The sequence below is a fragment of the Aegilops tauschii genome, chromosome 2 (genome assembly GCF_002575655.3).
Source record: "Aegilops tauschii subsp. strangulata cultivar AL8/78 chromosome 2, Aet v6.0, whole genome shotgun sequence".
Lineage (NCBI taxonomy): Eukaryota > Viridiplantae > Streptophyta > Magnoliopsida > Poales > Poaceae > Aegilops > Aegilops tauschii.
Window position 1 is genome coordinate 539,819,086 of NC_053036.3, and position 21,245 is coordinate 539,840,330.

The 21,245-nt window shown below is 48.1% G+C and overlaps 1 protein-coding gene across 1 annotated transcript; it reads left to right on the forward strand.

Moving 5' to 3' along the window:
- The first annotated feature begins 15,095 nt into the window (after positions 1 to 15,095).
- Positions 15,096 to 17,349, forward strand: LOC109766570 (probable metal-nicotianamine transporter YSL17). The gene is made up of 2 exons (XM_020325354.3): positions 15,096 to 15,459; positions 15,537 to 17,349. The coding sequence occupies exons 1-2, from the start codon at positions 15,096 to 15,098 to the stop codon at positions 17,252 to 17,254; spliced, it is 2,082 nt and encodes a 693-aa protein (XP_020180943.1). The 3' UTR covers positions 17,255 to 17,349.
- Positions 17,350 to 21,245: the final 3,896 nt, after the last annotated feature.

Here is a 21,245-nt window from a genome sequence, read left to right on the forward strand (position 1 = left end):
AAGCATATCGGAATTGTATTTCAATTGTCTACAAAAATAAGCATTAAAGTTTTCTTGTTTAACAATGAAATTGTCAAACTCATCTAAGCATTGTCTAGCAGACTTATAACGATGGATTTTAGCTTTATCATATCTATGGAGAGAATTTACCTTTACTATATGTGTCGGGTTATCAAGACCATGTATTTCTTCAATAGGTAATGGATTAAGATCATATGTTCCTTCAACAGGCGGTAAATTAAGGCCATGTATTTCTTCAATAGGAGGTAAATTCTTAACATCTTCAGCTTTAATACCTTTTTCTTTCATAGATTTCTTTGCCTCTTGCATATCTTCAGGACTGAGAAATAGAACACCCCTCTTCTTCGGAGTTGGTTTAGGAATAGGCTCGGGAGCTGGCTCACGAAGTGTCCAATTATTTTCATTGGTCAACATATTATTCAATAGAATTTCAGCGTCATCCGATGTTCTTTCCCTGGAAACAGAACCAGCACAACTATCCAGGTAATCTCCGGAAGCATCGGTTAGTCCATTATAAAAGATATCAAGTATTTCATTTTTCTTCAGAGGATGATCAGGCAAAGCATTAAGTAAGTGGAGAAGCCTCCCCCAAGCTTGTGGGAGACTCTCTTCTTCAATTTGCACAAAATTATATATATCCCTTAAAGCAGCTTGTTTCTTATGAGCAGGGAAATATTTAGCAGAGAAGTAATAAATCATATCCTGGGGACTACGCACACAACCAGGATCAAGAGAATTAAACCATATCTTAGCATCACCCTTTAATGAGAACGGAAATATTTTAAGGATATAAAAGTAGCGAGTTCTCTCATCATTAGTGAACAGGGTGGCTATATCATTTAATTTAGTAAGATGTGCCACAACAGTTTCAGATTCATAACCATAGAAAGGATCAGATTCAACCAAAGCAATTATATTAGGATCAACAAAGAATTCATAATCCTTATCAGTAACACAGATAGGTGAAGTAGCAAAAGCAGGGTCAGGTTTCATTCTAGCATTAAGAGATTGCTGCTTCCACTTAGCTAACAACTTCTTAAGATCACTTCTATTATTGCAAGCAAGAATAGCTCTAGCAGCTTCTTCATCCAGAACATAACCCTCAGGCACAACAGGCAATTCATATTTATTAGGGGGTGAATCTTCATCATCACTATCATCAATATTATCAGTTTCAATAATTTCATTCTCTCTAGCCCTAGCAAGTTGTTCATCAAGAAATTCACCAAGTGGCACAGTAGTATCAAGCATAGAAGTAGTTTCATCATAAGTATCATGCATAGCAGAAGTGGCATCATCAATAACATGCGACATATCAGAATTAATGGCAGAAGCAGGTTTAGGTGTCGCAAGCTTACTCAAAACAGAAGGTGAATCAAGTGCAGAGCTAGATGGCAGTTCTTTACCTTCCCTCGTAGTTGAGGGATAAATTTTTGTTTTCTCGTCTTTCAAGTTCCTCATAGTGACCAGCAGATATAAATCCCAAGTGACTCAAAGAATAGAGCTATGCTCCCCGGCAACGGCGCCAGAAAATAGTCTTGATAACCCACAAGTATAGGGGATCGCAACAGTTTTCGAGGGTAGAGTATTCAACCCAAATTTATTGATTCAACACAAGGGGAGCCAAAGAATATTCTCAAGTATTAGCAGTTGAGTTGTCAATTCAACCACACCTGGATAACTTAGTATCTGCGGCAAAGTATTTAGTAGCAAAGTAATATGGAAGTAATGGTAGCAAAAGTAATATTTTTGGGTTTTGTAGTGATTGTAACAGTAGCAACGGAAAAGTAAATAAGCGGAGAACAATATAGGAAAAGCTCGTAGGCATTGGATCGGTGATGGAGAATTATGCCAGATGCGGTTCATCATGTAACAGTCATAACATAGGGTGACACAGAACTAGCTCCAATTCATCAATGTAATGTAGGCATGTATTCCGAATATAGTCATACGTGCTTATGGAAAAGAACTTGCATGACATCTTTTGTCCTACCCTCCCGTGGCAGCGGGGTCCTAATGGAAACTAAGGGATATTAAGGCCTCCTTTTAATAGAGTACCGGACCAAAGCATTAACACATAGTGAATACATGGACTCCTCAAAATATGGTCATCATCGGGAGTGGTCCCGATTATTGTCACTTCGGGGTTGCCGGATCATAACACATAGTAGGTGACTATAGACTTGCAAGATAGGATCAAGAACTCACATATATTCATGAAAACATAATAGGTTCAGATCTGAAATCATGGAACTCGGGTCCTAGTGACAAGCATTAAGCATAGCAAAGTCATAGCAACATCAATCTCAAAACATAGTGGATACTAGGGATCAAACCCTAACAAAACTAACTCGATTACATGATAGATCTCATCCAACCCATCACCGTCCAGCAAGCCTATGATGGAATTACTCACGCACGGCGGTGAGCATCATGAAATTGGTGATGGAGGATGGTTGATGATGACGACGGCGACGGATTCCCTTCTCCGGAGCCCTGAACGGACTCCAGATCAGCCCTCCCGAGAGGTTTTAGGGCTTGGCGGCGGCTCCGTATCGTAAAACATGATGAATCTTTCTCTTTGATTTTTTCTCCCCAAACACGAATATATGGAGTTGGAGTTGAGGTCGGTGGAGCAACAGGGGGCCCACAAGGCAGGCGGGCGCGCCCAGGGCGCAGGCGCGCCCCCCACCCTCATGGACAGGTGGAGGCCCCCCTGACGTGGATTCTTCTTCCAGTATTTTTAATATTTTCCAAAAATAAGTTCCGTGGAGTTTCAGGTCATTCCGATAACTTTTGTTTCTGCACATAAATAACACCATGGCAATTCTGCTGAAAACAGCGTCAGTCCGGGTTAGTTCCATTCAAATCATGCAAGTTAGAGTCCAAAACAAGGGCAAAAGTGTTTGGAAAAGTACATACAACGGAGACGTATCAATCACACAATTTCTATCTAGGAGATGCATAGCAACGAGAGGGGAGAGTGTGTCCATGTACCCTCGTAGACCGAAAGCAGAAGCGTTATGTTAACTCGGTTGATGTAGTCGAACGTCTTCACGATCCAACCGATCCAAGTACCGAACGTACGGAACCTCCGTGTTCAGCACACGTTCAGCTCGATGACGTCCCTCGAGCTCCTGATCCAGTAGAGGGTCGTGGGAGAGTTCCGTCAGCACGACAGCGTGGTGACGGTGTTGGTGATGTGATCCGCGCAGGGCTTCGCCTAAGCGCTACGACGCTATGACCGGAGGAATAAACTGTGGAGGGGGGCACCGCACACGGCTAAGAAAAATCTTGGTGTGCCTTTCGAGTGCCCCCCGCCCCCGTATATAAAGGAGAGGGGGAGGAGGTGGCTGGCCAAGGAGGAGGCGTGCCAAGGGGGGAGTCCTACTAGGACTCCAAACCTAGTAGGGTTCGCCCCCCCTTCCTTCCAATGGAGAGGGGAAAGGGGGAGAAGGAGAAGGAAAGGGGGGGCGCGCCCACTCCCCTTGTCCAATTCGGATTGGGCAAGGGGGACGCGCGCGCCACCTACCGTGGCCTGCCTCCTCTTCTCCACTATGGCCCATGAGGCCCATTAACTTTCCTAGGGGGTTCCGGTAACCACCCGGTACTCCGAAAATCTCCGATCTTCTTCAGAACCATTCCGGTGTCCGTATATAACCTTCCAATATATGAATCTTTACCTCCCGACCATTTCGAGACTCCTCGTCATGTCCGCGATCTTATCCGGGACTCCGAACAAACTTCGGTCACCAAAACACATAACTCATAATACAAATCGTCATCGAACATAAAGCGTGCGGACCCTACGGATTCGAGAACTATGTATACATGACCGAGACACATCTCCGGTCAATAACCAATAGCGGAACCTGGATGCTCATATTGGCTCCTACATATTCTACGAAGATCTTTATCGGTCAAACCGCGTAACAACATACGTTATTCCCTTTATCATCGGTATGTTACTTGCCCGAGATTCGATCATCGGTATCATCATACCTAGTTCAATCTCGTTACCGGCAAGTCTCTTTACTCGTTCCGTAATGCATCATCCCATAACTAACTCATTAGTCACATTGCTTGCAAGCCTTATAGTGATGTGCATTACCGAGAGGGCCCAGAGATACCTCTCCGATACAGGGGGTGACAAATCCTAATCTCGATCTATGCCAACTCAACAAACACTTTCGGAGACACCTGTAGAGCATCTTTATAATCACCCAGTTACGTTGTGATGTTTGATAGCACACAAAGTGTTCCTCCGGTATTCGGGAGTTGCATAATCTCATAGTCAAAGGAATATGTATAAGTCATGAAGAAAGCAAAAGCAATAAAACTAAACGATCATTATGCTAAGCTAACGGATGGGTCTTGTCCATCACATCATTCTCTAATGTTGTGATCCCGTTCATCAAATGACAACACATGTATATGGTCAGGAAACTTAACCATCTTTGATTAACGAGCTAGTCAAGTAGAGGCACACTAGGGACACTCAGTTTTGTCTATGTATTCACACATGTACTAAGTTTCCGGTAAATACAATTCCAGCATGAATAATAAACATTTATCATGGTATAAGGAAATATAAATAACAACTTTATTATTGCCTCTAGGGCATATTTCCTTCAAGCTGCAGCCTAGATCCAGCCAGGCGGCCGCATGCGAGCAGGACACCGCGTCACTAGCACTGCAAACAGCCATTGTGGTTCGCTTCACCGTAGCAACGGCTGCTGCTGCCCCGCAGGGTCAGCTCGAGCCCAAGTTGAACCGTTGTTTTATGTCTGGCCATCGCTGCCAAGGAAAGCAATGCAGGGCCTTTGAAGGAAATATGCCCTAGAGGCAATAATAAAGTTATTATTTATTTCCTTATATCATGATAAATGTTTATTATTCATGCTAGAATTGTATTAACCGGAAACGTAATACTTGTATGAATACATAGACAAACAGAGTGTCACTAGTATGCCTCTACTTGACTAGCTCGTTGATCAAAGATGGTTATGTTTCCTAGCCATTGACATGGGTTGTCATTTGATTAACGGGATCACATCATTAGGAGAATGATGTGATTGACTTGACCCATTCCGTTAGCTTAGCACTCGATCGTATAGTATGTTGCTATTGCTTTCTTCATGACTTATACATGTTCCTATGACTATGAGATTATGCAACTCCCATTTACCGGAAGAACACTTTGTGTGCTGCCAAACGTCACAACGTAACTGGGTGATTATAAACGTGCTCTACAGGTGTCTCCAAAGGTACTTGTTGGGTTGGCGTATTTCAAGATTAGGATTTGTCACTCTGATTGTCGAAGAGGTATCTCGGGGCCCACTGGGTAATGCACATCACTTAAGCCTTGCAAGCATTGCAACTAATGAGTTAGTTGCGGGATGATGTACTACGGAACGAGTAAAGAGACTTGCCGGTAACGAGATTGAACTAGGTATTGAGATACCGACGATCGAATCTCGGGCAAGTAACATACCGATGACAAAGGGAACGGCGTATGTTGTTATGCGATCTGACCGATAAAGATCTTCGTAGAATATGTGGGAGCCAATATGAGCATCCAGGTTCCGCTATTGGTTATTGACCGGAGACGTGTCTCGGTCATGTCTACATAGTTCTCGAACCCATAGGGTCCGCACGCTTAACGTTTCGATGACAGTTATATTATGAGTTTATATGTTTTGATGTACCAAAGATTGTTCGGAGTCCCGGATGTGATCACGGACATGACGAGGAGTCTCGAAATGGTCGAGACATGAAGATCGATATATTGGAAGCCTATATTTGGATATCGGAAGTGTTCCGGGTGAAATCGGGATTTTACCGGAGTACCGGAGGGGTTACCGGAACCCCGGGGGGTTAATGGGCCATAGTGGGCCTTATTGGAGAAGAGGAGAGGCGGCCAGGGCAAGGGCCGCACGCCCCTCCCCCCTAGTCCGAATAGGACAAGGAGAGGGGGGGGCGCCCCCCCCCCCCCACTTTCCTTCTTCTCCTCCACCTCTTTCCCCCTCTTCTCCTAATCCAACAAGGAAAAGGGAGGGAGTCCTACTCACGGTGGGAGTAGGACTCCTCCTGGCGCGCCCCCTCCTGGCCGGCCGCACCTCCCCCTTGCTTCTTTATATACGGGGGCAGGGGGCACCCTAGAGACACAACAATTGATCGTTTGATCTTTTAGCCGTGTGCGGTGCCCCCTCCACCATAGTCCACCTCGATAATACTGTAGCGGTGCTTAGGCGAAGCCCTGCGTCGGTAGAAAATCATCATCGTCACCACGCCGTCGTGCTGACGAAACTCTCCCTCAACACTCGGCTGGATCGGAGTTCGAGGGACGTCATCGGGATGAACGTGTGCTGAACTCGGAGGTGCCGTGTGTTCGTTACTTGATCGGTCGGATCATGAAGACGTACGACTACTTCAACCGCGTTGTGCTAACGCTTCCGCTTTCGGTCTACGAGGGTACGTGGACAACACTCTCCCCTCTCGTTGCTATGCATCACCATGATCTTGCGTGTGCGTAGGAAATTTTTTGAAATTACTATGTTCCCCAACAGTGGCATCCGAGCTAGGTTTTATGCATTGATGTTATATGCACGAGTAGAACACAAGTGAGTTGTGGGCGATACAAGTCATACTGCTTACCAGCATGTCACACTTTGGTTCGGCGGTATTGTTGGATGAAGCGGCCCAGACCGACATTGCGCGTACGCTTACGCGAGACTGGTTCTACCGATGTGCTTTGCACACAGGTGGCTGGGGGGTGTCAGTTTCTCCAACTTTAGTTGAACCGAGTGTGGCTACGCCCGGTCCTTGTGAAGGTTAAAACAGCACCAACTTGACAAACTATCGTTGTGGTTTTGATGCGTAGGTAAGAACGGTTCTTGCTAAGCCCGTAGCAGCCACGTAAAATTTGCAACAACAAAGTAGAGGACGTCTAACTTGTTTTTGCAGGGCATGTTGTGATGTGATGTGGTCAAGACATGATGCTAAATTTTATTGTATGAGATGATCATGTTTTGTAACCGAGTTATCGGCAACTGGCAGGAGCCATATGGTTGTCGCTTTATTGTATGCAATGCAATCGCCCTGTAATGCTTTGCTTTATCACCAAGCGGTAGCGATAGTCGTAGAAGCATAAGATTGGCGAGACGACAACGATGCTACGATGGAGATCAAGGTGTCGCGCCGGTGACAATGGTGATCATGACGGTGCTTCGGAGATGGAGATCACAAGCACAAGATGATGATGGCCATATCATATCACTTATATTGATTGCATGTGATGTTTATCTTTTATGCATCTTATCTTGCTTTGATTGACGGTAGCATTATAAGATGATCTCTCACTAAATTTCAAGATAAAAGTGTTCTCCCTGAGTATGCACCGTTGCCAAAGTTCGTCGTGCCCAGACACCACGTGATGATCGGCTGTGATAAGCTCTACGTCCATCTACAACGGGTGCAAGCCAGTTTTGCACACGTAGAATACTCAGGTTAAACTTGACGAGCCTAGCATATGCAGATATGGCCTCGGAACACTAAGACCGAAAGGTCGAGCGTGAATCATATAGTAGATATGATCAACATAGTGATGTTCACCATTGAAAACTACTCCATTTCACGTGATGATCGGTTATGGTTTAGTTGATTTGGATCACGTGATCACTTAGAGGATTAGAGATATGTCTATCTAAGTGGGAGTTCTTAAGTAATATGATTAACTGAACTTAAACTTATCATGAACTTAGTACCTGATAGTATCTTGCTTGTCTATGTTGATTGTAGATAGATGGCCCGTGCTGTTGTTCCGTTGAATTTTAATGCGTTCCTTGAGAAAGCAAAGTTGAAAGATGATGGTAGCAATTACACGGACTGGGTCCGTAACTTGAGGATTATCCTCATTGCTGCACAGAAGAGTTACGTCCTGGAAGCACCGCTAGGTGTACCACCTGCGCCAGCAACTGCAGACATTGTGAATGCCTGGCAGTCACGTGTTGATGACTACTCGATAGTTCAGTGTGCCATGCTTTACGGCTTAGAACCGGGACTTCAACGACGTTTTGAATGTCATGGAGCATATGAGATGCTCCAGGAATTGAAGTTAGTATTTCAAAAGAATGTCCGGATTGAGAGATATGAACTCTCCAATAAATTCTACAGCTGCAAGATGGAGGAGAATAGTTCTGTTAGTGAGCATATACTCAAGATGTCTGGGTACTGCAATCACTTGATTCAACTGGGAGTTAATCTTCCGGATGATAGCGTCATTGACAGAATTCTTCAATCACTGCCACCAAGCTACAAGAGCTTCGTGATGAACTATAACATGCAAGGGATGGATAAGACGATTCCCGAGCTCTTCGCAATGCTAAAGGCTGCGGAGGTAGAAATCAAGAAGGAGCATCAAGTGTTGATGGTCAATAAGACCACCAGTTTCAAGAAAAAGGGCAAAGGGAAGAAGAAGGGGAACTTCAAGAAGAACAACAAGCAAGTTGCTGCTCAAGAGAAGAAACCCAAGTCTGGACCTAAGCCTGAGACTGAGTGCTTCTACTGCAAGCAGACTAGTCACTGGAAGCGGAAATGCCCCAAGTATTTGGCGGATAAGAAGGATGGCAAGGTGAACAAAGGTATATGTGATATACATGTTATTGATGTGTACCTTACCAGAGCTCGCAGTAGCACCTGGGTATTTGATACTGGTTCTGTTGCTAATATTTGCAACTCAAAACAGGGACTACAGATTAAGCGAACACTGGCCAAGGACGAGGTGACGATGCGCGTGGGAAACGGTTCCAAAGTCGATGTGATCGCCGTCGGCACGCTACCTCTACTTCTACCTTCGGGATTAGTATTAGACCTAAATAATTGTTATTTGGTGCCAGCGTTGAGCATGAACATTATATCTGGATCTTGTTTGATGCGAGACGGTTATTCATTTAAATTAGAGAATAATGGTTGTTCTATTTATATGAGTAATATCTTTTATGGTCATGCACCCTTAAAGAGTGGTCTATTTTTGATGAATCTCGATAGTAGTAATACACATGTTCATAATGTTGAAGCCAAAAGATGCAGGGTTGATAATGATAGTGCAACTTATTTGTGGCACTGCCGTTTAGGTCATATCGGTGTAAAGCGCATGAAGAAACTCCATACTGATGGATTTTTGGAACCACTTGATTATGAATCACTTGGTACTTGCGAACCGTGCCTCATGGGCAAGATGACTAAAACGCCGTTCTCCGGTACTATGGAGAGAGCAACAGATCTGTTGGAAATCATACATACAGAAGTATGTGGTCCGATGAATGTTGAGGCTCGTGGCGGATATCGTTATTTTCTCACCTTCACAGATGATTTGAGCAGATATGGGTATATCTACTTAATGAAACATAAGTCTGAAACATTTGAAAAGTTCAAAGAATTTCTGAGTGAAGTTGAAAATCATCGTAACAAGAAAATAAAGTTTCTACGATCTGATCGTGGAGGAGAATATTTGAGTTACGAGTTTGGTCTACATTTGAAACAATGCGGAATAGTTTCGCAACTCACGCCACCCGGAACACCACAGCGAAATGGTGTGTCCGAACGTCGTAATCGTACTTTACTAGATATGGTGCGATCTATGATGTCTCTTACTAATTTACCGCTATCGTTTTGGGGTTATGCTTTAGAGACGACTGCATTCACGTTAAATAGGGCACCATCGAAATCTGTTGAGATGATGCCTTATGAACTGTGGTTTGGCAAGAAACCAAAGTTGTCGTTTCTTAAAGTTTGGGGTTGCGATGCTTATGTGAAAAAACTTCAACCAGATAAGCTCGAACCCAAATCCGAGAAATGTGTCTTCATAGGATACCCAAAGGAGACTATTGGGTACACCTTCTATCACAGATCCGAAGGCAAGACATTCGTTGCTAAGAATGGATCCTTTCTAGAGAAGGAGTTTCTCTCGAAAGAAGTGAGTAGGAGGAAAGTAGAACTTGATGAGGTAACTGTACCTGCTCCATTATTGGAAAGTAGTTCATCACAGAAACCGGTTCCTGTGACGCCTACACCAATTAGTGAGGAGTTAATGATGATGATCATGGAACTTCAGATCAAGTTGTCACTGAACCTCGTAGGTCAACCAGAGTAAGATCCACACTAGAGTGGTACGGTAATCCTGTTCTGGAGGTTATGTTACTAGACCATGACGACCCTACGAACTATGAAGAAGCGATGGTGAGCCCAGATTCTGCAAAATGGCTTGAGGCCATGAAATCTGAGATGGGATCCATGTATGAGAACAAAGTGTGGACTTTGTTTTGACTTGCCCGATGATCGGCAAGCCATTGAAAATAAATGGATCTTCAAGAAGAAGACTGACGCTGACGGTAATGTTACTGTCTATAAAGCTCGACTTGTTGAGAAAGGTTTTCGACAAGTTCAAGGGATTGACTACGATGAGACCTTCTCACCCGTAGCGATGCTTAAGTCTGTCTGAATCATGTTAGCAATTGCCGCATTTTATGATTATGAAATTTGGCAAATGGATGTCAAAACTGCATTCCTGAATGGATTTTTGGAAGAAGAGTTGTATATGATGCAACCGGAAGGTTTTGTCGATCCAAAGGGAGCTAACAAAGTGTGCAAGCTCCAGCGATCCATTTATGGACTGGTGCAAGCCTCTCGGAGTTGGAATAAACGCTTTGATAGTGTGATCAAAGCATTTGGTTTTGTACAGACTTTTGGAGAAGCCTGTATTTACAAGAAAGTGAGTGGGAGCTCTGTAGCATTTCTGATATTATATGTGGATGACATATTGCTGATTGGAAATGATATAGAATTTCTGGATAGCATAAAGGGATAATTGAATAAGAGTTTTTCAATGAAAGACCTCGGTGAAGCTGCTTATATATTGGGCATCAAGATCTATAGAGATAGATCAAGACGCTTAATTGGACTTTCACAAAGCACATACCTTGACAAAGTTTTGAAGAAGTTCAAAATGGATCAAGCAAAGAAAGGGTTCTTGCCTGTGTTACAAGGTGTGAAGTTGAGTAAGACTCAATGCCCGACCACTGCAGAAGATAGAGAGAAAATGAAAGATGTTCCCTATGCTTCAGCCATAGGCTCTATCATGTATGCAATGCTGTGTACCAGACCTGATGTGTGCCTTGCTATAAGTCTAGCAGGGAGGTACCAAAGTAATCCAGGAGTGGATCACTGGACAGCGGTCAAGAACATCCTGAAATACCTGAAAAGGACTAAGGATATGTTTCTTGTTTATGGAGGTGACAAAGAGCTCATCGTAAATGGTTACGTTGATGCAAGCTTTGACACTGAACCGGACGATTCTAAATCACAAACCGGATACGTGTTTACATTGAACAGGGGAGCTGTCAGTTGGTGCAGTTCTAAACAAAGCGTCGTGGCGGGATCTACGTGTGAAGCGGAGTACATAGCTGCTTCGGAAGCAGCGAATGAAGGAGTCTGGATGAAGGAGTTCATATCCGACCTAGGTGTCATACCTAGTGCATTGGGTCCAATGAAAATCTTTTGTGACAATACTGGTGCAATTGCCTTGGCGAAGGAATCCGTATTTCACAAGAGAACCAAGCACATCAAGAGACGCTTCAATTCCATCCGGGATTTAGTCCAGGTGGGAGACATAGAAATTTGCAAGATACATACGGATCTGAATATTGCAGACCCGTTGACTAAGCCTCTTCCACGAGCAAAACATGATCAGCACCAAGGCTCCATGGGGGTTAGAATCATTACTGTGTAATCTAGATTATTGACTCTAATGCAAGTGGGAGACTGAAGGAAATATGCCCTAGAGGCAATAATAAAGTTATTATTTATTTCCTTATATCATGATAAATGTTTATTATTCATGCTAGAATTGTTTTAACCGAAAACGTAATACTTGTGTGAATACATAGACAAACAGAGTGTCACTAGTATGCCTCTACTTGACTAGCTCGTTGATCAAAGATGGTTATGATTCCTAGCCATTGACATGGGTTGTCATTTGATTAACGGGATCACATCATTAGGAGAATGATGTGATTGACTTGACCCATTCCGTTAGCTTAGCACTCGATCGTATAGTATATTGCTATTGCTTTCTTCATGACTTATACATGTTCCTATGACTATGAGATTATGCAACTCCCGTTTACCGGAGGAACACTTTGTGTGCTACCAAACGTCACAACGTAACTGGGTGATTATAAAGGTGCTCTACAGGTGTCTCCAAAGTACTTGTTGAGTTGGCGTATTTCGAGATTAGGATTTGTCACTCCGATTGTCGGAGAGGTATCTCGGGGCCCACTCGGTAATGCACATCACTTAAGCCTTGCAAGCATTGCAACTAATGAGTTAGTTGCGGGATGATGTACTACGGAACGAGTAAAGAGACTTGTCGGTAACGAGATTGAACTAGGTATTGAGATACCGACGATCGAATCTCGGGCAAGTAACATACCGATGACAAAGGGAACAACGTATGTTGTTATGCGGTCTGACCGATAAAGATCTTCGTAGAATATGTGGGAGTCAATATGAGCATCCAGGTTCCGCTATTGGTTATTGACCGGAGACGTGTCTCGGTCATGTCTACATAGTTCTCGAACCCGTAGGGTCCGCACGCTTAACGTTACGATGACAGTTATATTATGAGTTTATATGTTTTGATGTACCGAAGATTGTTCGGAGTCCCGGATGTGATCACGGACATGACGAGGAGTCTCGAAATGGTCGAGACATGAAGATCGATATATTGGAAGCCTATATTTGGATATCGGAAGTGTTCCGAGTGAAATCGGGATTTTACCGGAGTACCGGAGGGGTTACCGGAACCCCCCTGGGGTTAATGGGCCATAGTGGGCCTTAGTGGAGAAGAGGAGAGGCGGCCAGGGCAAGGGCCGCGCGCCCCTCCCCCCTAGTCCGAATAGGACAAGGAGAGGGGGGCGGGCCCCCCCCCCCCCCGTTTCCTTCTTCTCCTCCACCTCTTTCCCCCTCTTCTCCTAATCCAACAAGGAAAAGGGAGGGAGTCCTACTCACGGTGGGAGTAGGACTCCTCCTGGCGCGCCCCCTCCTGGCCGGCCGCACCTCCCCCCTTGCTCCTTTATATACGGGGGCAGGGGGCACCCTAGAGACACAACAATTGATCGTTTGATCTTTTAGCCGTGTGCGGTGCCCCCCTCCACCATAGTCCACCTCGATAATACTGTAGCGGTGCTTAGGCGAAGCCCTGCGTCGGTAGAACATCATCATCGTCACCACGCCGTCGTGCTGACGAAACTCTCCCTCAACACTCGGCTGGATCGGAGTTCGAGGGACGTCATCGGGCTGAACGTGTGCTGAACTCGGAGGTGCCGTGCGTTCGGTACTTGATCGGTCGGATCGTGAAGACGTACGACTACATCAACCGCGTTGTGCTAACGCTTCCGCTATCGGTCTACGAGGTACGTGGACAACACTCTCCCCTCTCGTTGCTATGCATCACCATGATCTTGCGTGTGCGTAGGAAATTTTTTGTAATTACTACGTTCCCCAACAGCCTTGTGCCGCTAGCCCTTTGGGCGGATCTGAGCAGACCGGACCACACCGATGACCCTTAGGAGAGCGCACTAGGTGATCAGGACCTTGGGCCAGCGGGCATGGACCTAGTCCTTCGCTGGAGACGGTGTTAGGTTGCAAGGACGTGCACGCCAAATCGGGATCCTTGGAGAAAGCTGGACGCGAGGGGAGAAGACCCGCCGCCATTTTCGGCTGCCCGAGGTCTTGCCCCTGGGGAGCCGATCAACAGCGGCGAGGAGGAGAGGGACGGAGTCACGAAGGAAGGTTTTATAGCGGCATGGTTGAGACGCCGCACGAGTCACCCTAGCGAGGACACAGGGGCCATTTCTTAAATAGATCGTACTCCCTTTGTCCGGAAAAGCTTGTCACAGGATTGTCCTTCGAATGAATGTATTGATGCTAGATACATTCATTTGAGGGACAAACTTTTTCAGACAGACGGAGTATGATCTAGCAAAAATGCTACACTTACTAAACCTATGATCGTTCACTCACAAATTCTTAAAAATCAGCTCGCAACACATATAAATGAGACACGCACGCCTCATGCGCTAGCGACTAGCTAGGCAATTAGGCTGTTCGCCTCCTGCCGGCGCCGCCGCAGGTCTACCCCGTCTTCGTGGCCTTAGGCCATGGATACGCGGTGGATCTCGGCCCTTGCTGGCGGGAGGGCTTCAGATCTAGTTTTTAGGATCTAGTTTTTAGTTATTTTTTTGTGTTCTTTTAGGGTTTGTGTCCTGTTCAGAAAGACGAGGCGGTGACGGCTTTCTGAAAATGGAATAATGTCCTCCTCGCCTAGCCCTCGTTCCGGCTGTGTGTATAGTCTCATCGGAGGGCGTGTGGAGGTGCGTCTCCGGCGGATCTCATGCGATTCGGTCGGCGTTTGTCCTCGGCGGATCCGTTTGGATCCGGTCTTTGCTCGTCTATGTCTGTGTGTCTGCAGGATGAATTCTTTCGATCAACGCTTCACTTCATCGGCGGCGGTTGTTATTCTGATGCGTTTGTCCTATGGGGTCTTAGCACGACGACTTCCCGACTGTCTACTACAACAATGTTTGCCCGACTCCGATGAGGAAGGGGCGATGAGTGGCGCGCCTTCGGCTCACACCAATGATTGTAGTCGTCGCTAGGTGGTCTATGGACCTGGATGTAATTTTTTACTTCTGATGTTCTTTATACTATCTTGACAGTTGATGAATAGATCGGAAGTTTTCTCGAAAAAAAGACAGTATGCAAGTGTGAGTGCGGATATTAAGCTACCAAACGCTCAACAATGAGATACGTCGGCGGCTATGTTTAGCATCACCACGTTAATTGAGCGGCCAAATCTAACCTGTGACGGCCCTGCACCCCTAAAAAAAAATGGCGCGACGGCGCATGTGGCCACCAACCCAAGAGTTGCGTTTTCAAGTCGGCCTTTGTTTGGAACGTGCGGTTCCCCCTCGAACCTCCGTTCCAAGCAGGCCGGCCGTCCGCGCGGCGGAGCGATGGAGCCGTCGACGCCTCCGGCCGCCACCCACGACCTCTGGGGGATGGAGGACGAGCAGCCGTCCACGGAGCGGGTGTTCGAGGGGGAGTCCGTCCCGTCGCGGTCGGAGACGATCACGGTGCGCTCCGTGGCGGTGAGCATCGTGCTCGGGTGCACGCTCAGCGTCGTGGCCATGAAGCTGGCCCTCACCTCCGGCTTCGCGCCCTCGCTCGCCATGCCCGCCGGCCTCCTGGGCTTCTTCATCCCGCGCCTGTGGATGCAGCTGATGGACAGCTGCGAGGCGTCCCAGCTGCCCTTCACCCGCCAGGAGAACACCGTCATCCAGACGTGCGTCGTCGCCTGCACCAGCATCGCCTACAGCGGTACCTACGCGGCGCGCTCTGAGCATGCATGTACATGCGCACTGGTCGGCGGGCTGACTGACCATGTGTATGTGCAGGTGGGTTTGGGACGTACATTCTGGCGATGAGCAAGCACTCGGCGGAGGGCGGCGTCGGGAGCGACGGCCTGAACGTGGAGGAGCCGGACATCGGCCGGATGATCGTCTTCCTCCTCCTCACCAGCTTCGCCGGCATCTTGGCCATCATGCCGTTCAGGGACAGCCTCATCGTCCACCGCCGGCTGACGTTCCCCAGCGGCACGGCCACGGCGCACCTCATCAACACCATGCACACTCCCCAGGGCGCCAAGCAAGCCGGCCAGCAACTGGCGATGTTGTTGAAGACCTTATTTGGGACCGTTGCATGGTCCATCTTCGAGTGGTTCTTCGCCGGCCGCAGTGGGTGTGGCTTCCAGGCGTTCCCGGTGTTTGGCCTCGGCGCTTTTCGACGAGGGTTCTACTACGATTTCTCCATGACCAACGTCGGCGTCGGGATGTTCTGCCCGTACAAGATCACCATCTCGATGCTCACGGGATCCTTGGTCTCGTGGGGGCTCATCTGGCCGTACATCCAGACGAAGGAGGGGGACTGGTACCCGCAGGGCCTCGACCGCGACAACATCAGCGGCATCAATGGCTACCGGGTGTTCATCGGGGTATCCATGATCCTCGCCGACGGCCTCCTACACATGCTCTGCATCCTGGTTCGGACGCTCTACGCCATGTACAAGAACCCGCAGCCGAGGCAGAGCAGCAACGGGCAGCCGTTCCGGTGCCTTAGCGTCGTCCTCGACCGGTCGGCGTCCAGCTTCGACGACCGCCGGAGGACGCAGGTGTTCCTCCGGGACCGGGTCCCCGCCACGGTGCCCGTCGTCGGGTACGTGGTCCTGTCGGTCATCTCCACCCTCGTCATACCGCAGCTCTACACCCAGCTGAGGTACCACCACGTGGCCTTCGCCTACATCATCGCGCCGGTGTTCGCCTTCTGCAACGCCTACGGCAACGGCATGACGGACATGAACATCGCGACCACCTACGGGAAGGTCTCAATACTCATCTTCAGCTCGTGGGTGGGGCTCAAGGACGGCGGCGTGGTGGCCGGGCTGGCCGCCTGCGCCATCATCGTGTCCAACGTGTCCACCGCGTCCGACCTGATGCAGGACCACAAGACGGGCTACATCACCCTCACCTCGCCGCACACCATCACCATCTGCCAGGTCGCCGGCACGGCGCTCGGCTGCGTGGTGAACCCCGTCATCTTCTCCATCTTCTACAGCGTGTACAACAGCGGCGCCCACGACGACAGCAACAGCATCGGCCCGTACGCCAAGGTGTACCGGGGGATCGCCATGCTCGCCATGACCGAGAAAAACGGGCTGCCCAAGCACACCATGCTGCTCTGCAAGGTCTTCCTGGCGCTGGCGCTGTCCATCAGCGTGCTCCGGGAGGTGTCCACGCACAAGAGGTGGCGCGTCCTGAGGTACATCCCGAGCACCATCGGCATGGCAGTGGCCTTCTTCGTGCCGCCCACGATCCCCGTGGGCATGGCGCTGGGCAGCGCCGTGATCTACCTGTGGGGAAGGTCCGACCGCGACGACATGCGGCTCATGTCGCCGGCGGCGGCGTGCGGGCTGATCTGCGGGGACGGGTTCGGGTCGCTGCTGTCGTCGGCGCTCACGCTGCTCAAGGCCACCCCGCCGATCTGCATCATGTTCGTGGCTCGAGGAGTGAACCAGAGCCTTGACGCTTTCCTAGCAGCGAAAGGCATGCCAACGTAGTTACGGGGATTCGACGTGCGTGTTGTACTGTAGTTAAACGCAAGTTTGGTCACATCGTGAGTACTCCGTATCCTGTATAACGTCGGTTTTTTAAGGTCTTGGAACGAACGCATGGTAGCCGTCCGATGGCGAACATGGATCTTGCAAGGCTGCTCGCCATGTCACCTTCCTGGAACCGTTCATACCCGATGCGAACAGCCCGAACGTTGTTCTTTAACCCAACGCCCCTCGCGCACTAGCCTGGGCGGTTGAGATAGAGAGAGGGGGGAGGCCACAACCATGGTAGGGGTTGTGGCGGCCTCGGGGTGTTGGGCTCGCAACGGCGTGCGGCCGGTGTTGGGCGAAGTTCCGGCAGCTGCTCCACACCTCGCATTCAAGAATACCCCGCCCTCCGCCTCCTCCACGCTCTGTCGAGGGGGAGGCATGGTGCTTCCCGATCTGCAACGGTGTCTCTCGATCCATCGAGGGAGCGCCAGGAGAGGGGCCCTCCATGTGGTTTTGCGTCAAGGTCGTCCGCCGCAGCCGTCATCCTCATCCTCATACTCATACTCTGTTCCACAATGTCCATGGTGCTCGCTCCAGACGGTACCGCCTCCCCTGTTGCTAATCCCACCCCAAAGTCAAATCTCCAATCTCCAGGGCTAATGTGCTTGCTCCTGCTCTAGTTGTCGTATGTGAGGTGTTGTTGCGGCTCTACCTAGCCTTCAATGCCACGGTTGGGCGGAGGTTAGGCAGCTGGCTCCCCGTCTCGCCACATCGTTGCCGCCATCGTGGGTGACATTGAGCCTCTTCGCCTTCTCCTATGTGCTCTTCCTCGACCGACCTTGCTACCGTACCAAGGAACCACGAGCTGCTCATCCCTTAGGATTTCATGAATGATAACTGCCACACGTCAGGTGTGTGGCTCTCCGGCCCTGACGTTTTTCGATGGCAATTCCAGTCACGGAAGGATGGCAAATTCCAGTGGCACGCGATAAGTTTCTGTCAGAAATAAACTGAAGCACAAAAGTTGACATGCTTGCCAACTGAAGTTGTCATCCTCGCGTAGCTAAACTTGCCATTGAAAACGTTCGGAGTTGCCATGTGCACGTACCTGACGTTTGACACTTATCAGGGTCCTAGGATTTTCTTCCCCTTCTTGCTCCCTCCATACCTCTTTGTTCCTTTGTGTTTGTGCTCCCTGTTGCTGCATGCTCACGGTTCTATGGCCATGGTGATCATTTTTTTGGTCCTTGTTAGGTCTATGTGTAAATTAAGATGAAATCTTATGCAGTCCATGGCAATTCCAAAACTTTGAAACCTTAAAGCTTGGGTTGACCATTTTGTGTAATTTAAGATATGATGTCTTGTTGTCAAATTTTTACATGGCAATTTTTTGGAAATAATCATTGTGGTGGTCAAGTGGCAAAAATATGCAAAACAAATTGTACTATGAGCCATACATGGCGGCCCGTCCCTACAGAAGAAGAGGCACTGTCTAAACTATGAGCTTCATCATTACTAGCTCTACCTTCATGCGCTAAAGAGACACTCTCCAGCTAGTTTTGATTGATGATGAACTCCTTGACAATGGCACAGTAGGCACATGGATTCTCTTCTCTGACATTCCTCACCACTCAAAACAATCTGTAGCCACATGGACCTTGGAAAGATTCAAATCAAATGCCAAGGATAAAGCCTCACTTCATGCTAGCACTTCCAGACTTGCTGGGCCCATTAGTCCATTGACCTCAATAGTCGAGGCTCCAAAAAAATCTCATGTATCATCACGGCAAATGACACTTGCCAACGCTTCCAAACTTGCTAGGCCCGTTAGTCCATTGATCAGATTACACCTCTGTTGGATGTCGAATAGTAGCGTAAGGAAACATAGAGCTCCACTCATTCGATTCCAGGACCCGGTCCAGCTGGAACTTTCAAATTGTCCCGCAACAATCTCCCTCTCAAATGTCCAGTTGAGGCCAATAGCAATACCGCAAGTCCACAAAGATCCACCGTCTCATTGAACTGTAAAATCTGAGCACAAGGGTGGTCATTGAGGACCATTTGTTCTTCTCTGCGTAGGAACTTATTAAAGTTACCAATACACATCCAAGGTAAATCACAGTCTCCTTTTTAAAGCGTCATCATGTCCCATGTCTTGTATTTAAGGCTTACATTAGCTTCACCATACCAACACGTCAATCTCCAATGACTGCATCCGCTCTCCATCACCTTCATATCCATGTGCGACCGTGAATAACTCCTCAACTCTAGTTGGACTCGATTTTTCCAATAGATACAAAGCACCACTTCTCCCACTACCTCCCACACCAAAAGCGCTAGTGTATCCAGAGTAGCACCCAAACCCTTCCACACGGTTCTTCGCAATTTGTGTCTCCACCACACAAAGAATCATGGGCGCACATTCCTGCGCAATGCTACGCAATTCATGAACCATCGCAGGGTCGCCGGGCCCATGACAGTTCCAAAATAAAGTATACATTAGGCCCGACAGTCCTCCTCGCGGGAGGCTGCCAATTTTGCCAAATGATCAGCTGAAGCACTAACCTTCCCTAAACTCCCCTTGTTACACTTCGATGGTGATTCCCCTTTCTTCGAATTTTTCCTGCCACGAGGTTTAACATATGGGGTTGGAAGTGGTGGAGGTTCAACACTTTCATGTTTGTTGCATTGTTTTTGTACTTCAACATGCATCTGGGGTAGCTTGCATCCCCGCGATGGCCGCATCCCAATATTCCCCTCTCGAGAGGTCTAACTTCTTATTTGTTGTCGGGGTGCTTTCCTTCTCTCCCTCTTCTTCTTTCTCCTCTGCATGGGGTTTCAATGGGCTTTCTGTTGTGACATCAAGACCTTCCTCTTCCATCCCGCATCAGCCGAATTCCTTTTCCTAGGAACATAGCGCGCCCCCAACTTGCGCCCCTTCCTCTTCCACCCTTGCCCCTAGTCGACGTCCTTACAGATTGGAACTTTGAGCCATGTCTGAAACCCTGGTTGCCACGCAGAGTCCTTCGCATGACGATCATCCATGTCCCATACTCGATTTCCTCCGGTGCATGTACGCCATCCCAACTCTTCCTTAACATTGCCCTCGAATGCTGCAAACCTCATAAAAGAACCCTATCTTCTCGTACTTGATGGGCAAGAAGATCCTCTCCTTCCCATTAATGTTCAACTGTGCAAATCTCACTAGGGGTTCGGTAACATCAATCTTAGACCGGACAGGTACATAGTTTCCTTCATACACCCTACTACAGTTCATCTCAACGCTTTTAACAAGTCCAAATCCGATGACCTAACCAACCCGCAATGGGTTGGGAACGTTACAAATCTGGGAGGTCGTGGTTCTGCGCCCATACATGTGTGTGGTTCAGTTTTACCATGTCTGGTTTCTTCTTCCCATCCTGCTCCTCAATCACCACCATGATACCTCTAAAGATCCACGGGCCCTGATGCATGACGTGGTTCCAGTCGCCTAGACAAAAAAACTGGATTACAAACAAGTTGTCGTCTACCTCACGGAACTCCGGATCATACGCCAGCCGCCACACGGACTTCATGGTGTCCTTAAAAGCATCGCACTGGAAGGTTTTTCTGGTATTAACACGAGCCAGTGCCAACCACCTTGTCGCCTTCGACGGTTTAGAAATTTCCTCCCCCGCTTCCCCGCGAATACATCATCAAGTTCAACATCCTTTAATTTCATGTTTCTCATCGTTGCTTCAAGATCAATCCCTCCTTTGCCCATCTTCGTGCCTCCTGCGAGGTACCTGACCCCATTGACGACGTCGCCATTGATCCGATCTAACGCCGTCCGCCGTCACCAACAGTGTTGTCGAGGCCGGGTGGATGGACCAGCCAACCCCTTTGATCAGCCCAAGTGCACGCTAGGTCGGGGAGAGGCTTGGGTTTCAGCAAGCCAGACCAAAGATCTCGAGATCACTCGATGACGAGAGAATCGCCGTAGCAGAGAAAGAAAACCCTAGTTTTT

What these genes read in the sequence shown, in the direction of transcription:
- LOC109766570 (XM_020325354.3), top strand. Translation starts at nt 15,096, where the DNA reads ATGGAGCCGTCGACGCCTCCGGCCGCCACCCACGACCTCTGGGGGATG. An exon ending in CACCAGCATCGCCTACAGCG is followed by an intron (nt 15,460 to 15,536) that starts GTACCTACGCGG and finishes GTGTATGTGCAG; the next exon opens with GTGGGTTTGGGACGTACATT.